This window comes from Heptranchias perlo, chromosome 37 (assembly GCF_035084215.1).
Source record: "Heptranchias perlo isolate sHepPer1 chromosome 37, sHepPer1.hap1, whole genome shotgun sequence".
NCBI classification, from domain to species: domain Eukaryota; kingdom Metazoa; phylum Chordata; class Chondrichthyes; order Hexanchiformes; family Hexanchidae; genus Heptranchias; species Heptranchias perlo.
Window position 1 is genome coordinate 2731685 of NC_090361.1, and position 27001 is coordinate 2758685.

Sequence of the window (27001 nt, forward strand, 5' to 3'; positions counted from 1 at the left end):
ATGTGGAGAGTTTACGGAGGGAATTCAAGAATGTCAGGTCCAGATGGCTGAAGGCACGGCTGCAAATAGTGGGACGAAGTGGGGGGGGGGATGTACAAGAAACTGGGAGTCAGAAGAATGGAGAGTTTGTGGGGGGAGGTTGTGGTGAGAGGTGAGACTATGGAAAAATTTAAGCACAATGATGGGAATTTTCAATTTGAGGTAGTGGGGACGGAGCACCAATGTAGGCAGGGGTAATGGGTGAGCATGTCTTTGTGAGGGATAGGATACAGGCAGCAGTGTTTTAGATGAACTGAAGTTTACAGAGGATGAGAGGTTGACCAGGAAACTATTGAAATAGTTGAGTACAGAATTGACAAAGACATAGTTTACGGTTTCAGTTGCAGATGGGCTGGGTAGGGGTAGAGGTTGGCAATGTTAAGGAGGTGGGAGTAGCCAGTATTTTTAATGGAGAGTATATGGGGTCAGAAGCTTAGCTGTGGGTTGAATAGGATGCCGAGGTTGTGAACAGTCTGGATCAGCTTGAGCTGTTGGCCATGGAGGGGGATGGAGTCAGTGGTGAGGATAAGAAATTTGTGGCAGGGGCTGAAAAAAATAACTTTGGTCCTCTGAATGTTCAGCTGGAGGAAATTGTGGGTCATCCAAGACTGGATGTTGGACAAGCAGCTTGACTGCACGGAATGATGATGAAGTAGAGCTGGGTGTCCTCAGCAGACATGTGGAAGCTGATCCCATGCCTCTGGATGATGTCACCAAGGTGAGGGAGAGGAGGGGAACAAGGATGGTTCCTCAGGAGACTCCTGGGGTGCTGGTATGGGGTGGGAAGAGAGGCCATTGGTGGAGATGCCTTGGGTACGGTCTGATCAATAAGGCAAGGCATTCCTACCCAGCTGCACAATGGAGGAAAAGCATTGGAGGATACTGTGGTTGACTGTCAAAGGCTGCAGAAGTGGTAAAAAGCATTACCATCACAATCACACAGAATGTTATTTGTAACTTTGGTTAGGGCCATTTTGGTGCTGTGGGAGGGCTGAAACCTGATCTGAGGTGCTGGAAAGTACATCCAATAAGTTACTTCTGTATCTAGCCTGTACTCACTCCTGGGTATTCAACATTTTAGATATACAGTATAAGCCACCTGAATTCCTCGATCAGATTCCAGCCTGCAACTCACTCCCTGATATATAACTGTAACCAGCGTTGACCCAGCTTCTTAACCTTAAATTTAAACGTTTTTAGCACAAGCCCAGCTGTTGTGCCTTTCAAGTTTCCAATTTGGAATGCAGCCAATGGTCCAGACAAGTCTTGTATATAAGATTAAAAATGTCGCCACTGGGGAGCAAAGTTGGTTTTGTGTGTGTTCATGCTTGCAAGTTTAAACTTTTCTCTGATCTGCGAACAGTGTGAGTATAACTCCTTGCTGCTCACTTGGAACCCTTTCAGTGTAACAGGTGACAAATAACTGGTTTCTTCCCTTATCCTTCACTGCCCTTGCTGTAAGGGTGAATGGAGTGACTTGAACTCTGTTGGACAGCCCCTCCCTGTTATTCTGAAACTAGTCACTAAGAGGATTGTGGTAGCATATTACTCTCTTGGATTTCTGTACTCTTCCTTTGGGAAGTGCTTGGTGCCAATAATTAACATTGGTGGCTGCAGAATTGGTAGGGTTGTCAACCCTCCTGGATTGTCCTGGAGTCTCCAGGATTTAATGATTAATCTCCTGGACACCGTTGTGAACAACCCAGGTAAAAAATCATAGGGGCATTACAAAAATTGTTTAAAAAAATTCTGAGAACATTTTCATTTATTAGTTATAAAAATATGGGGGGGGGGGGAAGGCTGTTTGACCGTTGGGGGTGGTGGGAGGTCATGTGATGGAACCTCCAGGAATAGGTCCAACCAGAGTTGGCAACCCTAAGGATTAGGGGTTTTGTTGTTCATGGTCCAGGAGAGGGGTTTTGTCCCACAGCTTGGCAATGATGCCCTTCATGGTTGAATATTCTGCCCACACTCAACTGTCCAGGTTCTCGCATGAAGAAAGGCCACTTGACATAAGGTACCAGAAGGTTGCTGGGTCGCGTGGAACACGTCCTAATATCTTCATATTCGACGTGCAGTTTCACAAACCTTTCCCTCGCTCCTTCATTACCGTCTCGCCTGCACACTCTTTTCGCCACAGTAAGGAACAGCTGACGTCGCGCAGACCGGACTTTAGAATCGGCTTCTGCTCTTCCAGTCCCGCTTCTGCCGGTCTCATCCTGTATTCCCGCGCTTCCCAACTGTCAGCTCGTGCTGCCTTCCTCCACCTCAACTGCCAGTCTCGTGCCGCGTTACCGTCAACTGACAGTTTGTGTCCCGTTTAATGGCGCGCTTCCTCACTCCAACTGCCCACGAGCTAAGATGTCTGGTGTTGTCGTCCCCATATTTCTGCACCTTCGTTTCTCATTCTTTATATATTGGAGACAATATTCCGATGCCCTTGGACATTTTGCCTGGGCCCCTGTTGGACAATCGCCAAAAATTCTTAATCCACCAGTGTTAGTGGCAGCTGCAGAGGTCGGTGATACAGTGCTTACAAATGAAACCTGTTTTCAATGACTCTTTGTGATTCTTATCGTTTTTCTAAAGGAATGGTCTGTAACAGCAGTGATAAATGCTGTGTATTAAGCCAGTGATGTCTAACCTGCAATCTCCAAACCCCAGTCCTTGAAGCCCAGGCAACTCGGTCCTATTTGCGCTTATATTTCGTATTAAGTGGTTTGCCCTGTTTGAATATGGACGTTTGAAAAGGGCTGTTCTTATTGGCGTTGCCTCATTGGTGCTTAAATCCTAAATCAGAACACCAAGATCTGTTGTTATTAGCAGCTTGAGATGTATGCAAATTATTGGATGTATGGATTTAAACTGTATATGTGGCTCCCAAGGCTAATGGCGTGCATCTGAGTGACTCACAAAGTCAAAAGCCTGGTCAGCTCTGCATTAATGTGAAGTTTGTAGGTGCATGTTTGTCCCTAGTATTAACGCTGAGCATTCCCAGGTAAGATGCAGCGCAAAACTCTTCGGTCTGTCCCAAAAAATGTGCCTCAACTCGAGAAAAAACACCTACCAACGCACCAGTGTAACATTTGCATTTCTCACATCATACATGCTTGTGTCTGTGTGAGAATGCCAATTTAGAGCCAGTTTTATGCTGTTCATTCCAACCAGGAATTGGGCTGAGGCTGCCCTAAATCTGTTTAAAAAAGGTTCCTTACAGGCAGCAGATAGCTGCTATCAGCTGGGCTGAAGTCAAAACCAGTTCCCTGAGATGAAAAGCTAGTATATAACTCATGGCACCATTAAGTCTATTTTATTTGTATGCATTTGTGTGAAAGATGGGTGAAATGCTCAGTAGTGTTATATTACCTGGGTGTGTGACAGGGCACGTGCTACTTTGTGATTTACAGGCTGTTAAGTGTTCTACTTATTCTCTGTGTCTTGTTTTACAGTTGTACGTACACCTCGCTCTGGGCAGACAGATTGATGAATGCAAACACAAATACATGGACGGACCCTCGCGAGCACCCTCAAACAACTGCCCCGGACTTCATCCCATCCCCTCCGAGCTACTATGATGCAGTCTGTGATGTGAAAGGAGAAGCGGACACAGATTCTGCCATCCATCGTAGTCCTCGTGCTTTACATGAAGCGCAGTATTACCAGATGACAGAGAGTGGGCTGGCCGCTCCCTACAGGAGACGAGGAGGGCTGGTAGATCACAGGGATGTTATCAAAGCACATGAAGCTCATAAAATGCACAGTACCCCTCAGGCAAAGCGAAAGGAATGGGAGTAAGTAGTGACTTCTATTTTATATATTGGTAGAAAACCCTAACCCTAATTCTTATTTTGTAAGCAATTTTCTCCCTTTATCTTTAAGGCATTGGCTGCTCCTGGACTACAGCTCCCACAGGCACTGGCTGCTCTTCAGTACTTTAGCAAGTGGCCATTTGTCATGAGTGACTAGACAATGAGTGCAGAATATTTATCTGCTGAGAGTATTACAGCGGGGACCTATCCTGCCCTTACCCGTTGTCCACACCCATGTGCATTTTCCAGAAGGGGTCCCAGGGTTATGATCATGAGTGGGAAACCAAGATTGGAGGGTAGCAAATGTTGTGCCTTTGTTTAAGAAGGGCGGCAGGGAAAAGCCTGGGAACTACAGACCGGTGAGCCTGACATCTGTAGTGGGTAAGTTGTTAGAGGGTATTCTGAAGGACAGGATCTACAGGCATTTGGAGAGGCAGGGACTGATTAGGAACAGTCAGCATGGTTTTGTGAGAGGAAAATCATGTCTCACGAATTTGATTGAGTTTTTTGAAGGGGTAACCAAGAAGATAGATGAGGGCTGTGCAGTAGATGTGGTCTACATGGACTTCAGCAAAGCCTTTGACAAGGTACCGCATGGTAGGTTGTTACATAAGGTTAAATCTCACGGGATCCAAGGTGAGGTAGCCAATTGGATACAAAATTGGATTGACGACAGAAGACAGAGGGTGGTTGTAGAGGGTTGTTTTTCAAACTGGAGGCCTGTGTCCAGTGGTGTGCCTCAGGGATCGGTGCTGGGTCCGCTGTTATTTGTTATTTATATTAATGATTTGGATGAGAATTTAGGAGGCATGGTTAGTAAGTTTGCAGATGACACCAAGATTGGTGGCATTGTGGACAGTGAAGAAGGTTATCTAGGATTGCAACGGGATCTTGATAAGTTGGGCCAGTGGGCCGATGAATGGCAGATGGAGTTTAATTTAGATAAATGTGAGGTGATGCATTTTGGTAGATCGAATTGGGCCAGGACCTACTCCGTTAATGGTAGGGCGTTGGGGAGAGTTATAGAACAAAGAGATCTAGGAGTACAAAGTGGAGTCACAGGTGGATAGGGTGGTGAAGGAGGCATTCGGCATGCTTGGTTTCATTGGTCAGAACATTGAATACAGGAGTTGGGATGTCTTGTTGAAGTTGTACAAGACATTAGTAAGACCACACTTGGAATACTGTGTACAGTTCTGGTCACCCTATTATAGAAAGGATATTATTAAACTAGAAAGAGTGCAGAAAGGATTTACTAGGATGCTACCGGGACTTGATGGTTTGACTTATAGGGAGAGGTTGGATAGACTGGGACTTTTTTCCCTGGAGAGTAGGAGGTTAAGGGGTGATCTTATAGAAGTCTATAAAATAATGAGGGGCATAGATAAGGTAGATAGTCAAAATCTTTTCCCAAAGGTAGGGGAGTCTATAACGAGGGGACATAGATTTAAGGTGAGAGGGGAGAGATACAAAAGGGTCCAGAGGGGCAATTTTTTCACTCAAAGGGTGGTGAGTGTCTGGAACGAGCTGCCAGAGGCAGTAGTAGAGGCGGGTACAATTTTGTCTTTTAAAAAGCATTTGGACAGTTACATGGGTAAGATGGGTATAGAGGGATATGGGCCAAGTGCAGGCAATTGGGACTAGCTTAGTGGTATAAACTGGGCGACATGGACATGTTGGGCCGAAGGGGCTGTTTCCATGTTGTAACTTCTATGATTCTATAAGTTAATTTTTCTTTTCCTTGGCCCAGGAGTACTGAAGCCAATGTAGTAGGCCAGCTGTAGCTCTGATTAGATCAGCCACCTCCACACAACCTGGGGATTAAATCTTTTATAAAAATTTTTTAAAAAACAGTGTAAATCACACCTTTTCTGACCCATGTACCAACTGTGGCTGGAAGTGGGGAAGGTGCAGTTGGACACTCTCGTTCTAGGCATCCATCATAGCACTGTGGGCTGGGTACAACGAAGTGCATAGTGGATGGGGTAACTTCCAAGATTTCCCTCTGCAGTATGAGGAAGCAGTTGGCCTCCATTGAGTATCTTCCACCCCAGTGATGTAAAACACAGTGGCATAGGGCATAAAAACTGTCTCTCACCTTTACTCTACAGTTCGGTGTGCTGTTGTTGCAACTAATTGTACCGAGAGAGTGTAATCTTAACCCACGGAGGTCACTCTTTACACTGTTTGGTAATGCTGGCTCAGTTTCCATTGCTCAACAGCCAGCAGTGTCTGAAGATGGGCAAGTACCATGTGCAGTCTTTTGTTTGCTGATTTTTAAAAAAATGGCATAGTAATGAGTATAATCCTGGATAACACAGGTCATTACTGCTGTAAAGAGTTTTAAAAAAAATTGCTGTGACACACAAGTAATTCCAATATGTAGTAGCTCGCAAAGGTGCAATGGTTCTGTTTGGTGTTTTCAATTGACTGCACTGATGGTCACTGACCACATTCTAACCTTATTTGTACTTTTGGCTAATGATGAAACAGGTCAAACAACAGTTCTGATGAGGCAACAGTAGATGCAGATACATTTTGGTTACCATTTCTTTATTTCTTGATTTTTATTTTAAAGAGTGAGTCTTAGCAACTGGGCACTTATTTAAAGATTGAAGGATGTGAAGAAGGTGACTCCAAATTGAATAATGAGACAATACAAAGTGAAAGAATAACTAACTCTACAAAGCTTATAGGGAGACCACGTGAGAAGCCACTGGGAAGAATACAGGAAGCTCTTTTTTTTAAAGGCAGGCAGGAGCAAAAAGGAAACTCAAAATAAGCATAGATACAGCAATAGAAATTTTTCTAGTATTATAACAGGAGGGTTATCCCTTAAGGATACAAACAGGGTTGAAACTAAGGATGAACTAAAAATAGTTAACATCAAATGATTACTTGCTTGAAGTCGTTTGTTTGTTTGTCCTTCAACATCGAAAAGACAACAACAACAACTTGCATTTACATAGCGCCTTTAACGTAGTAAAATGTCCCAAGGTGCTTCACAGGAGCGTTTTCAAACAAAATTTGACACTGAACCACATAAGGAGATATTAGGACAGGTTGGTCAAAGAGGTAGGTTTTGAGGAGCATCTTAAAGGAGGAGGAGTGAGGTAGAGAGGTGGAGATGTTTGGGGAGGGAATCCCAGAGCTTAGGGCCTAGGCAGCTGAAGGCACGGCCGCCAATGGTGGAGCGATTAAAATTGGAGATGCGCAAGAGTCAAGAATTGGAGGAGTGCAGAGATCTTGGAGGGTTGTAGGGCTGGGAGAGGTTACAGAGATAAGGAGGGATGAGGCCATGGTGGGATTTGAAAACAAGGATGAGAATTTTAAAATCGAATCGTTCCTGGACTGGGAGCCAATGTAGACAGACAAAATATCATCTCATTTTCTACGGTTTTTTGATGACTTGAGACCAATGTTTACTCAAATGTGTGAACTGTGGATCATGAATACATTGGAGTTGGGGATCTTCAGGTGAGACTTTCTCAGCATCAGGAATGTGATGGGCCCCCTCGTAGGAGGTGCCTTCATGGATGGTTTTGCGCCATACTTTCTTATCTTGAGCAAGTTGTTCGCGCTAATGGACATCTATTTGCACTGTTTCAGAGTCACTTTTATGCAGTCTTCATATCTCTTTTGCTGTCCACCATGAGGTCGCTTCCCAGTTGTCAATGAGCCAAAAAAGATCATCTTCAGGATTCGTTCATCAGACATTCACACTGCGTGACCTGACCAGCGTAGCCATGCCTTCGTGATCCAAGCATCTATGCTTGGCATGTCAGCTTTTTAAAAAAACTTTCTAAACTCAAGGGAATACAAGCCAAGTTTATGCAGCCTGTCCTCATAATTTAACCCTTTAAGCCCTGGTATCATTTTGATGAATCTGTGCTGTACTCCATTGTCATCTTTCCTGAGGTCTGGTTCCCAAAACTGAACACAGCACCCCACATGAGACCTGACCAAGGCTCTGTACAACTGAAGCATCACTTCCTCACTTTTGAATTCAAATCCTCTTGCGATAATAGCCATCATTCCATCAGCCTTTTTGATTACTTTTGGTACCTGTGCTCCTAGCTTTTAATGATTTGTGTACATAGACACCCAAATCTCTTTGCTCCTCCACAGCTCCTAGTCTATCACCATTAAGAAAATATTCAACTCTGGAGTAATTGATGAAGCATTTGGATGCTGTGATACAGTAATCTGGGTTTTCTATGGAAGTTGAGCTGGATGGGCTAAGTAGTTCCCCTTATCTGTAATTATCTTTGGGTTTAGGGCAGTAAAGTGTTGTGGTTCAGGCTTTTAAAATACTGTTTCCCTTTCAACAGTTGTACCTGCCTCCCCTTGAGGGAGCTACGCCCTTCATGAGCTGGGAGTACATGATTCAGGTGATGTAGCCCAGGGATAACAATGATCCTATTTTGAAATAAAGTGGTGTATAGGAACTTGCATAGTATTCTCGCTACATCTTCTGTTTCTTGAACAATTTCATGCACTAGACCGGCTTTATACTGGTTCAAATAACCAGTCAAATTTAAAGAAGCAAATATATTAGACAAACACTGTACTGTATAAAACAGGCAATAAGAGGTTTGTTTACCTTTTTTTAAGCTTCAGACTTTCTTTAGTTAAAAACAGTCTAGCAAATGCTTTTTGCAGTTTCTGCAATGATCCCTCTGTCTGCCAAAGGGCTGGTTAGCTTTGGTTACAGCAAAGACTTCCTGTGCTGCAGAATCTTGCAGTTGGAATATCCTATTTTCTTTTGATGGTCCTTGAGGGATTATGTTTAGCAACTAATGTTGATGGGTTTAGAGATCATACGCACTTGACAAGGCTGATGAATTGACACGCAGCCACTGTGATCCCGGAGAAACATAAACAATGGGCTACAGTGTGGGAAGCCAGATGTGCAAGTCACACCAGATGTTAAGCGCACTTCTGTTTGGGACACTATGCTATTGCTATAACATAATTTCAGCAAACAGCTGCTGGCACTGAATACATAAATTAGCATTTTAAATGCACTTCCCATGGATTAAAAGAGTTTTTATCTTAATTCCTGATCAAAAGAATTTGTCTATTCTCACAAATGCTGAGGCAATGGCTGCCATCCTGTAGTTTGGTCAAGGTATAACATTAGAAGGCTGCATATTGTGACACCACAAGTCCCTGCCAGAATGGTGATGATTGGGTAATTCCTCCAACAATCACACCTGGATTCAATCTGTAAGTGACTGGGATTGATTTTACGCACATAATTTGTATTCTCTAATTATCTCACTTGCTGCATTTTGCTGGAGACATAATCCTGCTTTTATCGGGAGACTTTGCTATAGTTTCGGTTATGAGTTCTATTTTCTGTAGTTCGTAGAGACTCTGTTTGCTGAATAAAATAGACTCTGTTTGCTGTAGTGCATAGAGACTATGTTTAAATTGACTGTTTGTTAAATAAATAGATTCTGTTATAAAATAGATTGTTTGCTGTAGTTCATAGAGACTCTGTTTGCTGTAAGTCGCGCCCTGCCTCCAACTCAGTGGCTGACATAGTGCAACTTCTGAGCTGACTCCATTATCTGACGTAATTCCTGATCAAAAGAATTTGTCTGTTCTCACAAATGTTGAGGCAATGGTTGCCATCCTGTGATTTGGTCATGGTACAACATCCATTTTAACTGAGCACTTTAAATATAGACAATATTGATGGGGCCAAATGTCTGTGTTTGTCACATCACAAAAGTTGAGAAAAGTAATAGAGAAGATGAAGTGAATCAAGAAGCAATGATTAGATAACACCAAGTTTGGGTTTTAAAAGCCTGAAGATTGAGGGAGGAAGGGAAGTGTGAGGGAGGTAAGGACTTTAGTTTTGAGTTCCTGGAAAAGAATGAGTTAGAGTAGGGGACGGTGCAATCAGCCCTCATTTCAACACTGGGAGGAAGAAGAAGGGCATGCAAGCTGGCATATTTGGAGCTTAGGAGAACTGAGACAAAAGTTCAGAAAAGCACTGGTGATAGTGTTTAATAAAATTGGAGTAAAATCTCCACTGCTATCACTCTTGGTGCATATCACAAAATTACACACTCCCAGCTCACTATTTTGTAATATGTGGCCCGAGTGCACACCAGAAGTGGGTGCAGTGGAATTTCTATCCCAAAGTTAATCAGTTAACTTCATTTGTGGAATATTTTCAGTTACATTGGGACTGATGACAACCTCTTCGAAGGAGCTGGCTGGGATGATTTACTGAGGCAGAAAGCACGGGGGAGCTCATGAAGTTGAATGTTGAGAGGAAGCTATAAGTTAATTACTATCTCTATTATGACCCTGTCTCTATTGATGTGAATCCACATTCTTAACAGTGTCAGGCTCAATAACTCTTCCTAGCCAACAGCTTGTGTTACTGACTATATTTCTACTGATGTGAATCCAGCTTCCTTGCACTATGGGCCTTGGCAATTCCTCCTAACTAGTGCCTTGTGTTACTGACTGTATCTCCACTGATATGAATCTAGCTTTTTCACTGATATCTGCATCAATGATGGGAGGAAAGGAGGGGGTGAACAAAAAGACAGTTGGAGGACGAAAGATTGTTGAAAATGATGTCACACTGAGGAGGTTGCAGAAAAGACGAGAACAAGGACATTGTGAATTGGGGAATGGGGAGCCAATGTTGTTCAGCAAAGACTGGAGTGATGAACAGAACTTAGTATGGGACAGGATATGAGCATGTGATTTTTGAACAAGTTGGAGTTTATAGAGGGCAGAGGATGAGGGTCAACAAGGAGAAATTGGGGCTGATTTTAACTGTGGCTGCCTGGCTTAAATGCGGTGGTACTGCCCCGCTTACGCTGGCAATCTGGCTGCCAACATCTTGATAGCAGCCTTTAAATGGGTGGCCTGCCTGTTTCAGGTGAGAGGCCACTTTTAATATGTAAATTGGGGTCCTATGACTTATAATGTCCCAGTTGCAATTTTGAGGTACAAATGGATGGAGCTAGAGGTTTTTCAAAAATGGCCCGAAGTAATTTTCATCTTTAATTTTTGTAGGGCCAGGATGCACCATAGAATCCTCTTGCCCACTGCCGGCCCTTGTGTGGCCACCTCGGGAATGCTCACAGGCCTCTGCTATTGCTAGCCATTAGGAGGTGCCTGGAGTATCTCTTCTTTTTTTACTTTTCTCCTTTCTCCTTTCTCCTAAGTAGAAGCAACTGATCTCCATTCAGCAGCATCCCACAGCAAAAGGTTAGGATCAAATATTCACTGCGCAGGTGAGAAGTGGCATTCTATTACTCGCTGGCGAGTGTGTTATTGCTACCCATGCTATGCTGCCCACTATCTTTTTTTATAATGTTTAGAACTGGAGCAATTCAGACTTCATAGAAGTTAAAATTTTATGCATAAAGTTTAAAAATTACTGCTGGTGCATACTTGCACGACTCGTTTGATAAATGCGCTGCTTTTTGTGCTACTGAGTCATACAAACCAAAAAGGTACCAGGTTCCATCATTAGTCTGTGCTGAGTTTGATCTCAGCCAAGGCAGTAATAAAGGTGTAATGATTGCCTTCAGTGCCTCTGAGCTAACGAGAGGAAAAAATCAGTCGGGATTTGTTCTTGTGATGGCTATTCAGTAATCCCTACTGGAAAGTGTTCCTGTTGGGTAAGGACAACTGTGATATTCTCCATGATTGAATAGTCTGCTGATATTCTCTATCCAGCATACCTCTCAATTTGTAAAGCTGAAAATCAGGAACACAGGCCCTTAAAATTACAGACACTTTATTTAACTTTGTGTAGTGTGGTCAATATCCAAATAACCTAATACTTTCATTATGATTTTAATGCATTGTTATGGTTTCTACAGATTAAAGGAATTACGGTTTGGTACGTGCTTAATTTGTTTCCCCCCATATTTCTCAATCAGAAGGATTACCATCTCACTGTAATTTGATGTTGCATACTATGCACATCAGAGTAATCCCTCTGAATAAGAAATGTGGGAGAAAAAACAAACTAAACACATTCCAGACCTCATTTAACCTCCCAACACCAGAAAAAGTCTTAAGTTGCAACAGATGCAGGAACATTTTAAAATTCAGCAATGAGTCAGATTAAAGTTGACTCACACAAATGTGACTTTTTGACTTTAAATTGGAACAGTGATTAGATGCGCCTGTTGATGCTCATGCAGCCATACTCCAGTATGAGTCAGCACCTTGGGGAGATGAGGGGAAATCGAGATGAAAATTAGCAGTTTGTACTGACTGATGTGAAGGACAATAGCACCCCCTTGTGTCCAGATTGTTTTATGTCCCTTTCAGCTGTAACCTGCTTAACACAAGACAAAATACCTTCTTAAAGGAGAGCTGACATGTTCCAAAACCTGATTTAATACAAAAAGAGATTCATGTACACTTCCCCATAGAACGCTAATCTAGTCCCATGTTGCCTTAATCCATAATGTAAAGCTATGAATTATGGGAGGAGGATTGAGTGGGAAGCATGGGGGTGATTTTAAACCCCAAGAATGGGTGGGTTGGGAGAGGTGGGAGTTGAAAATAGTTGTTTTTTTGGGTCACAACTGCAAAATTTTCGAACTTTACATTCCCAGTGGGAAGCCTGTACTTTTACGCGCCAACGTTAAACCCGGAAATAAAACTGGGTTGAGGTCGTGACCTAAAAAAACAACTATTTTCAACTCCCACCTGCCTCCAACCCACCTGTTCTTGGTGTTTAAAATTACCCCCCATACTGTGGGAGACACTTTGAAATAGTTAATATTTTTAGTAGGGTCTTAAACTGATAACTCCTGACTGATTCAGTTAAGAGTCTGTTGATCAGAGATTCCCTTCAGCACATGGACACCATGAGAAATGTTTCAAAGAAGTTTCAACCCATCAGACCTCATTCACCAGCTGAAGGGCCAAGGCTCATAGTGTAGCTGGATAGGAGATGAGGTAAATCAGGAAGTAGTAGTTAGATGATGCTAAGTTTGTATTTCTAAAAGCCCATGAACTATTGGAGGAAGGTGCTGTGGGGGAGCTGAGGAGCACTATAGTTTTGAAGTCCTGGGAAAGAATGGGTTAGAGTAGGAGACAGTGCAATGAGTTTAGGAAGAATAAGAGAGCAAAGTTCTGAGGAAAACTGGCTGTGGTTGAATTGATAAAATGGAGAAAGACAAAAATCAATTGTGACAGAGAGAAAAAGATTGGAAGATACAGGTGATAGATGGATCGCCTATCAGATAAATTTTTTTCCTTGTCCAGAAATGTGAGAAGGGTTAGAATGCTGTTCCAGCCATGGGAGTATTCAAGCATTTAATTTAAAAAAAACTAGCAGTAAAATTACTTATACAAGTATTGTTGTGTAATGATGTGATAAATAGCTGGTATCTGTTTTAAAGAATGAGCTTGTATTATGAAGTGTTATTCCATCCTCGGGGCCTCACAAAGCGCTTTGTGACATTAATTTTTTTCAAATGTAGTCACTGTTGTTACATAGACAAAGACAGCAGCTAACATGTGCACAAGAAGATCCCACAAGAAACAAATTTGAGGAATGACCTGTTAATTTGATGGTGTTAGTTGAGGGAGGAATGTTGCATAGGGAGAACTTCCTACTCTTTTTTCTGACTATGCCGTAAGATCTTTTACATACATCTGAAACAGGTAGATAGGATCTCCGATTGACTCCTCATCTGAAAGACCCCCCCTCAGTATACACGAGTGTCAGTCTAGATTATTGTGCTAAAGCCCTAAAGTAGAACTTTAACCTTCTGATTTAGGTGACAGCGCTATCACTGACCCAAGCTTACACCGTTACTGTGGGAAAAGAAACTTAGTTTGTGTACAGGAGATAACCTGACCGGACTGGCTTTTCCCAGGAGTTGCTGACAGCTTAACAACAAAAGAAGAAGATGCCCTGATGGCTCAGTTGGTAAAAAACGCTACCCGATGTGATACTGAGCCATACAGATCAGGAAGATCCTGGGTTTGACCATTGATCGCTGAGCACTGAGTTAGCTGATCTCAACCTTGTGTTACTACAATTGGCCTCGGTGATCCTGGGTTAGGCAGAAGAAAAAATTAACCAAGGTTTCCCATTTCTGACTGCTATCTAGCGACTGCTATTGGAAAGTGCATTTGTGTGGATGTCAGGCAAGGCTGGGATTTGACTTGACTCTTGATGTCTTCCCCATGATTGTTCAGCTTGCTGATGCTCACAAATGAAGACTGGCCAATTGGGCAAGTACTGTGGAAATATACCCCAGTAGGAGTCTGTGTCTATTGAGGGGGGTGGCATTAAAGGCAGCAACAACAAAAAAGAAATTGAACAAATTTGCGATCAGAGAAAGCAACTGCTTAGCCTGAAATATAGAAACACTCATTGATTTGGTTCCCTCTCTGTAATTAGCAGAACAGAGAGTTTGAGCATCCTTCACATCAAATTGACAGAAGCAAAATTAAGTTAGATAGTACCGACCTCAGCCTTATATTGTTAACCAGTCAGTGCATGCAGACTCCCTCGCTGCATCATCTTCCACAAGCCAAGTAGTGACATCACAGGTGTCGCAATGGCACTACGTATTCTGGGATACTGGTCCTGAGAACTTTGCTTTACACAAGAAAACACCCCACAAGTCCTCCTGGCTAGAGCAGGTCAAAGCTTACAGCTTTAATTTTAATCAAAATTTTGAATTGAGATACCTGAAAGTGGAATACACACACAAAGGTGACTGTGTGCAGAAAGCTGCTGAATATGACATCTTTCCCTCCTCCCTCATTTGTAGGCCTGTGGAACAAATGTGTCCAACATTGTGCAGACTATTTGCGCAGCATATCTGAATGAATCTTCTTGTAATGTTAAACATTTTAAAAGGAGTGAATGTGTTTTAAGTGCTCATGGTTGATGAAATTGTTTAGAGCAGGTATTTTGAAGATGTCCAGGTTATTCTGCTGCTTTTCTCATCAAAGGTGTGTGTGTGTGTGTTGATTATTAGGGTGAGAACAAGGGATTCACCCACACTACTGTAAGTCATCATGTGACATTCTCTAATTTTATACATAATATGCACTTGATCTGCAATTCCCCAGATCATAGATTTTGAAACTGGGGCTTGTAGACCCTAGGGGATCTGTGACAGGTTCACAGGGTTCCTTGAGATTTCTATATTTTTATAAATTTGTTGACTTACTGGCTTGATATTTCTATTGCTATATACTAATAAAAATATTTTATGCAATAATAGTACTTCTTTGGATAGCTGACACTGTCTTTTGAAAGTTAGGACAGGAGGTCACTGGGAGTATGTCAATATTTGCAGGGGGATCTCTGGGAATTTGCCAGAATTTGCAGGGATGTCCTTTGAAGAATTTCAACATTTTTGGGTGTGTTCAACACATATTGCTGCCACAAGATGGTGCCCACATATCTCTTGGCACAGGTTTAGTCAGTAATGGACTGGATTCACACCATCCATTTTGAAAATTGGGGGTTGTTAAGTAATTATTCCTATTTGCTTTCTTATATCATTAACAAACACTATTTTTGTTTCCCCACCCTCTTTCTGTTCCCCTTTCCCTGGTGTTGGTGGGTTGAATTTTCCCATGATGGCTCTGACTTGTGCCTTGGGATATTTTACCACGTTAAAGGCACTATATAAATGCAAGTTGTTGTTGTTTTGTTGTTGTTTGTTGACTAGTGGGAGAATTTTGGTGCATTTTGTTAAACCCACAATAAATACAGCTATTGTGAGAGGCCTTTACTTTGTCATATCCTGGCTAGGTTACTAGTTCTTTACTATTGCAATCCAGGATTGTAATGAATGCCAGCCTTTCTGGCACATGTGACTACACCTGCTGATGGAGCCATAATTTACCTGTTTGAAACCAATAAAGATGGCTCTCTATGAAGCTGCATGAATAAGTTTCTTGATAGTGTAGCATGTTGGAGAATCAACATGCAGTGCCATGTAAATTAGTCTCTCTGCCCTGTTACCAGAATCAATCAGACTCTGTTGGGAGGCAGAGTGTTGAGACCAGATGTCTCCCTGCATGGAGGGCAGTCACCGAACCACACACACCTTACTTGCCCCTATAGGTTTTGTGGCCCAGAAGGCCAGTAAGGGAAGGAAATAAGGTTTAAAAAAAAATCTAAAGAGCTTACCTTTATTTTCTCTAGAGTTTTTTCTCCAATTCACTCTGGTTTGACACAGCTGATTTCTCCCAGTTTCGATACATGGAAGCAAGAGTTTTAGAAATCCACTCTAGTGGAAAAGTACTGAATCACATCAGAAAGGTGCCAGACTTGATATTTGCTCTATGTTGGCACTCTTATCTGGCAGCAAAGGAATCCTAGAATTGGCCTCGGTTTGGCTCAGTTACTAGCATTCTTGGCCCTGAGTCAGAAGGTTATTGCCTCATCTCTAGCACTTAAACCATGATCTAGGCTGACACTTCAGTACATTGTTGGAGGTGCTAATGTCAGATGAGCTATTAAGCTGAGGCTCTTATGCTTTAGGAGCTTAACCGTCTCGGGTTTTTCTATTTCTATTTGAAGAAGAACAGAGAGTTATCCCAATGCCCTGGCCGACAGTTCTCCTTCAACTAAAACCACCAAAAATTGATTAACTGGTCATTCATCTCACTGCTGTTTATGGGAGCTTGCTCTCTCAAAATGGTAGCCACCTTTGCATGCACGACAAAAATCATTGCATTTCAATGTAATTCAATGTACGTGAAGCATTTTGAGTTGTTTCTGAGAGATGTGCTAAGCTGCTATATAAGTGCACGTCTTTATTCTTTTCTCAATTTCCCCAGGATGGGAAAATCAGTCAGGATTCCTATTCAGTGACCCCTGTTGAAAATGTGTGTATGTGTATGCCAGGTGAAGACAGGCTTGTCTTTGGTGCCCTCCATCAAATAAGTTGCTGAGACTTGCCTCTAGTCTCAACCATGGAGAATGGCTAGTTGGATGATGTATCAAAGGGTGTCTGGCACCTTTGGAACAGTACCTGAGTAAGAGTAAATGTCTTCAGGAAAGAAATGTGAAATTGATTAAAGTTTAATTTTAAAAATGACTTTGATTGGTCATTTCAGAGGATGACCACTGCATTAAATTGCAACGGTCACTCTATTTGCAGTAGGGAGCACTCTTCTGAGATTGGAGCAGAAGTACATTGTAAAGTAGATGGAGCTTTACTCTGCATCTAATCATGGTGATGCCTAGCCTAGCACTTGATGGGACAGTACAGAGCAAGATGTACTCTGCATCTAACCATGCTTTACCTGGCTTTGGGAATGCTTTGATGGTAAAACTGGATGTCTGGAACGGGAAATGTTCTAATCCCTAGCACAAAAATCCCTCACCTTGCTGAGCACAAAATTCACCGAAGAATTAAACTTTTTGAAAATTAGTATAGAAATGGTACTACATTACTGATCTTATCAATTGCAGAGTCCTCCATTGTGCAGAATTCTGATGAATTCTCTTGTGATGATCGCCTTTTATTTATACCCCATGAAAGGCTCGCAACCTCCCTGTACTCAAATATAACTACAGCCTTGGTGATGCTACTTAGGCTGATGTATGCTTTGTAATTGGTTGTGTTCTGTTGGACTTGTTTCTTTGTGAATTTTTGTGCTTATTAAGATTGGGGTGTTAACACTTGAGAATAGAACACTTTCCACTTCAGGCACCATAGGTGTCAGCATCAAGCAGTTCCAGATGAGGTATAGCACAGTTAGATGCACAATAAAGCTTCCTCTACTCTGCCCTAACCATGTACCAGCCCAAGTCTTTGATCAGTACCCTCTTCTGCAACAGATGGACATTTTTCCGTTTCACACACCAGCCATCTTTGTGGCTTGTCAGAGTGACATTGGCAATTATTGCTGAATAAAGAGCAGTTTTGTCCTGTAGGCCTAAGCCCACTGGGAACTGGGTTGAAACTGCCCCAAACCTCATTTTATATAGGAACCACATGGCCAACAGAGAAGGGAAACTTTCAGCCCATTAGTCTGTGCTGTATCTGAATGAGGATCCCAGAGGTGAAGGGATAGCACGCTACCCCAATTCGGGAAGGTTCGGAAAAAATCTATAACCAAAATGTACTTTCTAAAGTTAAAATTAAGAGCCATGGGGCAAGAATCGTACTAAAGTTAACACAGCAACATTTGCTTGATTTGTCAGAGCAACATTGACATGATTCAGAATACTAGCAAAATTATTAAATTGAAATCAAGGACATTATTTTAGAAAGACAAGACCATTCAATTTTACATCCCAGTACCTGCATTACCCTCAGACCTCATCACTAATAGCTCTCTAAATTCTATAGAATGCAAGTTAATTAGTTCAAACAGCACAAGTTTGTTGGCAATTATCTGAATGACATTAAATGCTGTTCCATTTCATTTAATTAGCTTTCCCAATTACTTTAGTTGTGCTGTTCAGCACTATCTCCTCAGGCCCAAATTTCACCACTCAGGAATTTAATGTGTTAACCCACTAGGTGCTTAAATGCTCACATCACATAACAAGTATCTGTATAGTATTCTATCCAATAACCTGCTCCATGTACTGTAATTAGGGGTTACCCACCTGGTTCTGGACAGTTCAGTTTTTGACTGGAAATTTCTAAACTGAAACTGGTGATATTTAAAGCAGAACTTAATTTCGGTTCGCACCTCATCCAGAAAATGGCATCACAGACAGTGCAGCACTCCCTCAGTACTACACTGGAGTGTCAGCCTAGATTATGTGTTCAATTCCTGGAATGGGGCTTGAACCACAACCTTCAGATCTAGTGGCAAGTGCATTGCCCCTGAAGCAATCTGATACTTGAAATGTGTTTACGATCTTGGTAGAAATACAGTCCAGAGGAATCTGCATGAATGCAATTACAATGTCATTAAGCATAGCAACCGGATCAATTCTTACCCTCATAACCCAAACCCTTGCTCTGCTCCTGTTCCCTTTCTGGTCTTTGGATTGGGCAAAAGGTGCTATCCTAGCTGTGATCTGTTGAAATATTGCACATTGGTTATGGCTCCCTCATTAATAGAAGAACCATATAAATTACACTTTTAATTCCTCCAAACAAACCAGAGAAGTCCCATCTCTGTTCTGTGCCGAGTTAGCTGATCTCAGTAGGGATGATGGTAGGTTGCTACATTTGACTTCAGTGCCCTAAACTAGGGATTGCAGCCAAGGGTTCCTGCTCCTTGAAAGTTCATTGAAACTTCTAACTGAAGGCTGCAGCATGTGAAACAAAAGTGAACGGGTGCTTGAAATTTCCCTGTGATACTAGTGTACAAACACTTAACATCTGAAGTTCCTCCCTTTGTTATTTTAATGGAGGTGTTAACCTGTTTTAAATAAATGGGTTAATGTCTCCATTTAAAATAGCAGTGTGGAGTTTCAGGCGATTATACCAAGTGTTTGTATGCTAGGAACATATGACATAATTTCAAGGACTGGTTTACAGTTTAGAAGATTCCAGACCAGCCTACTTGATCTTTTATGATTTGTGCGTGAGGAGATTTGGTAATGTGAAATTTGGTTCAGGGGAAGTAATCACAAGATAGGTTAGGATGTTCGGCCCGTTACAGCATCCAGTTATTTCTGGCTCATTGTTCAAGCCTCACACATTTACCTCATTTTAACTAAAAGACAGTGTTAGCTAACCAAAAGAAAACAGTCCTATCGTTGCAGAAACCACTTTTATTAGTACTCAGCAACATGTTATTAAGCCATACTGAAAGCCTTAAACCAATGTAGAAATCTGATGAGCTTGTGGGCCCCAGTTTGAAAACCTATTGTAGAAAAGCTGACTTGTATTTATATGTCTCTTCAAAACATGTCAAAGTGCTTCACACACAATGAATGACTATTGTTATGTAGGCAAACGCAACAGCTATTTTGCACACAGCAAGATCCCACAAACAGCAATGATCTGTTAATTTGTTTTTGGTAGTGTTAGTTGACTGGAGAATATTGATCAGGACACAGGGCAATTCTATTCAAATAGCGCCATGAGATATTTGAACCACATCTACAGCTTAATGTGTTATCTGAAGCACAGCACCTCTGACGATGCAGTACTTCTTCAGTATTGCATTGGAGAGTTGAGCTAGATTACATGCTTGAAGCCTGGAGTGCGGTTTGAACCCACAACCTTCTGAGGGTGATGACAAATGAGCCCAGCTGACATACTGATACAGACAAATAGTTGGACAGGAAGAATGACTAATTAGAGGGTCCTTGAATTAGCATAAGAAAAGTGAAATGGTGAGGTAGATTATGATTGGACTGATGTCAGTGGGGGCTAATTGTTGTGCAGGCATAGGGAATTTTTTTGGGGTTGTGTGCTGTCTGGAAAAGTGTACAGATCAAGAGACAGGCAAAGAAGAATGTGACAGAAGCAACATTCGTGGGGGGGTGAGGGGAGGCGGGGGGAGAGAGAGGGTGCAGAGACTGCACAGCATGAGTACACTGATTACTAGCCTCCAGAGGAGAAAACATACATAGGGCACGATTTTAATTAGAAAGTCTGGGGGCGTTGGAGGCGGGGGGGGGAAAACAAAATTGGAGATTTCTGGAGCGGGAAGGAATCCCGGCTCCAACTCGCCGAAAAACGTGCATGACCCAGACCCATCTGGGTGCGCACGTGGTTCAGGAATCCGAAAGTTGCTGACGGGAAGATATTTAAAGCAGGAATTAAAGTAGTTAAACTCATTGGAATTGTGATTAATCTTGTTATTGATGCCGGGGAACGATTTCAACGCTGCCTCAATGTGTTTCCCGTGCTGTGTGAAGCATGCCATGGGAAACTAGGCGGGTTGCAGCTGGCAACCATTTGGACATTAAATCCCTGTTTGACAGAGGTGCGCCACAGGGACCTGCAGAAGAGCAGGGAGGGCAACAACAGAGGGACCGACATCGCACTCCCCTCGTGAGAGGGTCTGCAGACCTAGGCTGAGCTGCCTGGACCTCTCTGAGGAGCAGTGCTTACGAAGGCTGAGAGTGAGTCGCCAGTTGGTCGCAGACATCTGAGCACTCCTTCATGCAGAGCTGCTCCCGGCTGGGCCTGGTGGTATCGCATTGCCCGTGGCAGTTAAAATGACCACTGCCCTCAACTTCTTCAACTCCGGATCCTTCCAGGGCGCCACTGGTGACATCGCTGGGGTCTCCCAGTCACCTGCCCACAAGTGCATAAGACAGGTCACCAATATGGTTTGTTTCGCAGGGTGTCCCACTACATCAACTTCCCCATGGATGACCTCAGCCAGATGGAGAGGGCAGTGGGTTTCTACTCTGTGGCTGGCTTTTTACGGGTACAGGGTGCAATTGATTGCACACATGTAGCAATCTGAACACCTCCACACGAGCCAGGACTGTTCCTCAACAGAAAGGGATATCACTCCATCAATGCACAGCTCGTTTGTGACCACCGGTAAAGATTTCTTCATGTGTGTGCAAGGTTCCCTGGCAGCCGCCATGATTCATTCATTCTGCGGGAATCCAACATCCCGGCCCTCTTCCACACACCAAACAGCCTTAAGGGCTGACTCCTTGGAGACAAGGGATAATGGCACCTGTGAGAAACCCCATCAGCGAGGCACAGCGTTGATACAACGACAGTCACATCACCACCAGGTCTGTCATTGAACATGCGATAGTACTGCTGAAGAAGCGATTTCGGTGCCTGGATCGGTCTGGGGGAGCGCTTCAATACGCACCAGTGAGAGTGGGTAGAATTATAGTCGTCTGTTGTGTCCTGCACAACACGGCGCAATAGGGAGGGCTACCGGTTGATGATGCCCTCATCTAACATCCACATCTGGCATCAACATTGAGGAGGAGGAGGAGGAATCGGCAGAGCAGCAGCTCACCTGGCTGCTTGTGAGGCCAGGGAGTCACTAATATTTGAATGATTCTCATAAGGACATCTGCAAGGTGAGGATAGTCCAATCCTCAGACCACCTGGAAAGAGCAGCACCAACACCAGCCCCCCACCCCCGCACAAAACAGTTCTACAATTACACATACACCCACTGTAAACGCACCCACTGGGTGGCATCAAGTCTTGACGTTCATGATGAAGCACATGAAAGGGCGTTATCACAAAAGGCAGTCAAAAATGGACAAGATGTGGCAGTAGTGGAGAGAATGCTAACATTTAATGTGAATTTAACAAAAACCAAATATAAATGAAAAACATGACAATCTGTCAGACACCCTTGTGCATATCCTTTGTGATCGCCAAACCTTAGTCTTTCGCTGCCTAATACTTCCACCTGCTGCATTCCCTGTGGCTGTAGCAGAGGTAGCAGCAGGTTGCTGATGTTCATGCCCTGACTGTTGAGATGCTTTTGGCTTGTGGCCTCTGGGTTTTGGAGCCTGTGACGGCCCCACCAAAGACTGCTCCACCTGCACCTGTGCAGGTGCAGACTCGGCTACCGGGAGAGGAGGCAGCATTGTGGTTGAGGGGGCCGTGGGGTGGCAATGGGTGAGACGTGGGAGCGCTTTGAATGGCGTCCCCACTTCCATGTCCTGTTTCGCCATCATTCCTCTCCTGGGCCAGGGTCACATCACTCCTACCCCCCTGCTGGACAACTGTTTGGAAGACATATATGATGCCTTGGAAGCCCACCTGTAAAGTTTCTGTGTCTGCCTGTTTAAGGCGTCAGAATGTTATTCACCCTGAGTCCGCACGGCCATTGTCAGGGACTGAATGGACTTGTTTGTGAGCTGTGCTTGAAGCTCAATGGAGGCCAGCCTTCTTTCCATCGCAGACATTCCCGCACTTACCTGCGCCACTAGTCCACTAATGCAGGAGGAGGACTCCTCCATCCTCTCTGCTATTGTGCAGAGTGTGGCACCTGTTCCAGTACCTCGCAAATATGCTGCTGTCCCTTGACCATTCTCCTTTTAAAGGATGGCTCCCGGGGTTCAGCATCTGTGTCCAGCTGAGCACTTGTGTGTGGTGACTCACCAGGTGCCAACTCAACTAACTTGACTACTAGAACCCACCGAGGTGTGAGTATCTGCGCTGGTGGATGGCTCATTAAGATGTGACAGTGCGCTCTCAGAGGCTGGGAGCTCCTCTGAGGAATCGCCCTCTCCCGTCACTTCAGTCGCTGATGGGCCTGGAAGAGAACAGAAGGCAATATTAAGCATCATCACAGATGTGTAATGTTGCGATGAGCATACTGAGCTGTTCAACATGCTGTTCAATCATTAAAAACATCAATTCATGTTGTGTGTGATGAATGTTAAAGTTGTGTCACCAGACGTATGTGGGGTGCCAGTCTCGGCATCCCCGAGAGCCAGACATTCCAGTGTCCAGCTGATCTGCAGGGCCTCCTCCTCCGCCTCTGTGAGGACCACTATTAGATGTGGCCCCCCCCCTCCAGTCCTCGCCCTTTCCCGTGCATTTTGCTCTCTCTTCTACAAGGGGAGAAAGTACAGATGTGTGAGTGAGTGAGGGTGAAGTGGTCAGCCAGTGAATGCATTGCTTTGGGTGAGGCTGACCATGAAAGAGATGCATTGAGGGTGACTATCAGACAGAGACATCACATTGGATCGTGGTTGTGATGGGTTCACAAATGGGGAGGTGAGGAAGTGCTGAGAAAGTGAAGGTAAGTTGACAATGAGCGTTAAGTGGGTGTGAGGAGTGATGGAACGGAGTAGGCTTGGCAGGGCAGAATGTGAGGGGGGGGAGGAGGTGATGTGCACCATAGAATGCAGGAGAATCAGTAAGTGTACTCACATTTGCTGACCTAGTTAGGTCGTTGAAGCGCTTCCTGCACTGGACCCAAGTACGGGAGATGTTGCTCCTGCGGGCGACCTCCTCTGCATTAGGGTTAGGGCCAGGCCTTCTTGGTGGCAGAGGCAGGGCGCTTCCTCCTATCTGCCGGGTACAGCGTCTACCTCCTCCTCCTCACCCCTGCCAACAGCACCTCAAGTGAGGCTTCACTAAATCGTGGAGCTGGCTTGCCCCTCCGCTGCTCCATTGCTTGCTGCTTTGTCCAGCAAAAGCCTTTGATCAATACAGACACTCCAGCTGACGGCAGATCAGGCAGTTGCGCAGTCTGCCTGCTGTGCAGCTTTTTGGATGCCAAACCCGGAAGCCATGTTAAGGGCCATCAATTAAGTCACGATCGGGTGGGGAACGGTAATGATTTACTTTTTGGGTTTGCTGCGCACCCGTTAACCCCCCCCACCCCCCACCCCACTGCCATCCCGCCGTCTTATTAAAATCGTGCCCATAGAGAGGAGCTGCCAGTGGAAACAGACAAGTCCAAAATCAGACAAGCAGCAGATTAGGGGCAGACCATGAGATGGCATCAGAGCTTGTGTTCTAGTCCTATCATTGCATTTTTATTAGTATTCAGCAATAGAAATAACATGCTAGTAAGCCGTGCAGAAAGCCATAAACAAATGCCGAAAGATGATGAGTTTGGGGACCCCAGTTTGAAAACCTATGGTAGAAAACTTAATTAACTTCATCAGGAAAGCAAACGTGAGAATCTATTGTCCCCAAATCACAAGACACAGAAGTAAGTGGAAAGAATGGCTTCTGTTTTAAAAGAAAATCAGACTTTTGGGGAAGGATTTTTGCCTCCCTATTTACGCCTAAAAACGGTGTGGTAACAAGTTGAAAATCACACGGAGATCAGAACCGCTGACTTAACGCTGGTTATCCACAGTTCAGATTTTTGGAGGACCTCCATTTAGGCGGTCAGAGCTCCCGCCAGAAACAGGCGAGGCCTAATGAATATTTGCAAATCAGAGTCAAATGACATCTTCAAGACCCTCAATGCCACTTTCATCTTTGCTACCGACAGTCCCTTGTCCCGCCCACAAACTATGGGCGGTACAAATCAAAAGCGGTCATTTGCAGGGATATTTAAAAGCTGCTCTCAGGTTAAACACTGGAAAATATCGAGAGACATTTTATTTATATTACATTGTGGTTTTTGACTACTTACACCATTTAAAAGTGCTTGGCAAGAGGACGAGGAGGAGGAGCAGCAGGAGAGAGGAGGAAACAGAGCTGCAGCTGCTGGGAGAGCAAATAGAAAGCGGCATGCTGCAGAAATCCTTATGCTCCCAAAAGAGTTTATAGGCTCAGGACAATATACGTGTATTTTTCTGAGGAGCAGTGCATAGGGAAGATCTGCTTTTCTAGGCAGGCTGTCACAGAGTTGTGTCATTACCTGCAACAAGATCTCCAACCAACTACCACAGGTAGCATAGCATTGCTGGTTGCAGTCAAAGTCACTACAGCCCTCAACTTGACAGATGAACAGATGACACAAAACTCGGAAATGTAGTAAATAGTGAGGAGGATGGGTAACAGACTTCAGGAGGACATAAACAGATTGATGAAATTTAGTGCAGAGAAGTGTGAAGTGGTGCATTTTGGAAGGAAGAACACTGAGAGGCAATATAAACTAAATGGTACAATTTTAAAGGGGGTGCAGGAACAGAGACCTGTTGGTGTACGTACTCAAGTCTTTGAAGGTGACAAGTTGATAAGGCTGTTTTTTAAATAAAAAGCATACAGGATTCTTGGCTTTATAAATAGAGGCATAAAGTACAAAAACAAGGAAGTTATGCTCAACCTTTATAAATAACTGCTTAGGTCTCAGCTGGAGTATTGTGTACAATTTTGGGCACCACACTTTAGAAGAATGTCAAGGCCTTGGAGAGGGTGCAGAGGAGATTTACTAGAATGGTATCAGGGATGAAGGACTCCAGTAATGTGGAGAGACTAGAGAAGTTTGGATTGTTCTCCTTAGAGCAGAGAAGGTTGAGGGGAGATTCATTAGAGGTGTTCAAAATTATGAAGGGTTTTGATAGAGTAAATAGGGAGAAACTGTTTCCACTGGCAGGAGGATCTGTAACCAGAGGACACAGATTTAAGGGAATTGGCAAAAGAACCAGAGGGGACATCAGGAGAAATTTTTTTACGCAGCGAGTTGTTATGATCTGGAATGCAGTGCTGGAAAGGGTGCTGGATGCAGATTCAATAATAACTTTCAAAAGGGAATTGGATGTATATTTGAAAAGCAAAAATTTGCAGGGCTATGGGGAAAGAGCCCTGGAACTAATTGGATAACTCTTTCAAAGTGCTGGCACAGGCATGATGGGCCGAATGGCCGCCTTCTGTGCTCTATGATTCTATGAGCTTCTTTGCTTCCGGCTCCTTTCAGGCTGTCAAAGTGGATATCAGTAACATCAGTCAATCTGCAGTTCATACTTGCATTAAGAAGGTGACTGATGCCATGTTTGCTAGAGCACTTTCATCACTTTCCCCGTGAACATCTGAAAGCAGCAAGATAGTGTTCTGGAGTTCGCACCAATCGCAGGCTTTCCACCAAGACCAGAGCTTCATTGACTGCACTCAAGCCATCCTGCGGGCTCCTTCAGACCACCCCGCTGCCTTCCTGAATAGCAAGGGCTTTTACTCCATTCATGTGCATCTGGTGCCACATTTTGCTGGCAGCTGCCTTGATGTTTTTATATTACAGCAATCCTCCATTCCCCCACTCTTTGCCCCTGCACAGCAAGAGGCTGGTTGCTTGGCTCTTGACCCTTCTCAGGGACGCAAGCTCGGCAGCAAAGAGCACTAAATCAGGTCCGTGGCTGAACTACAGCCCTCATGGGGCAGACCATTGGAGTCCTCTAGCAACAATTCCACTACCTAGACAGGTCTTCAGGCTTCCTGCAATATATCCCACAAAGAGTGTCCTGTGTGTAAGTTGCTTACTGTACCTGCATGCCCTTTCTCTGCAATGAGGGCAGCACATGGAGCCACCATTAGACAAGGACCTTCAGCATGAAGAAGGAGAGGACACTGAAAACACAGGATTGTGAGGAAGTGGGAGGGCTCAAATAGTAAGCTGTTTCCTGGACCGTCCTTTCCATCTGCACTTGTTCCTGCTCACTTGCACTCGACGAATCTCACAGTGCAGACCCCTCTAACTCACTATCTATATCACACGGGGTGCTAATTTCTCTGCTGATGCTTGGACGGGTGAGAGCGAATGATGATGCATCTTCAGGGAGTCTCCCTTCAGGCCCAAGACATCTGATGAACCCATAAAAAATGGGAGAGGGAAAAGGATTAGCATGTAGTGGCTTG

General features: G+C 43.9%; 1 protein-coding gene across 1 annotated transcript in view; it reads left to right on the forward strand.

Moving 5' to 3' along the window:
- The first annotated feature begins 3498 nt into the window (after window positions 1-3498).
- The window catches only part of LOC137304234 (voltage-dependent P/Q-type calcium channel subunit alpha-1A-like), a 503508-nt gene continuing 480005 nt past the window's right edge, over window positions 3499-27001 (forward strand). The window contains 1 exon segment of the mRNA XM_067972791.1: window positions 3499-3830. Coding sequence (XP_067828892.1) covers window positions 3523-3830 — 308 coding nt within the window. The 5' untranslated portion in view covers window positions 3499-3522.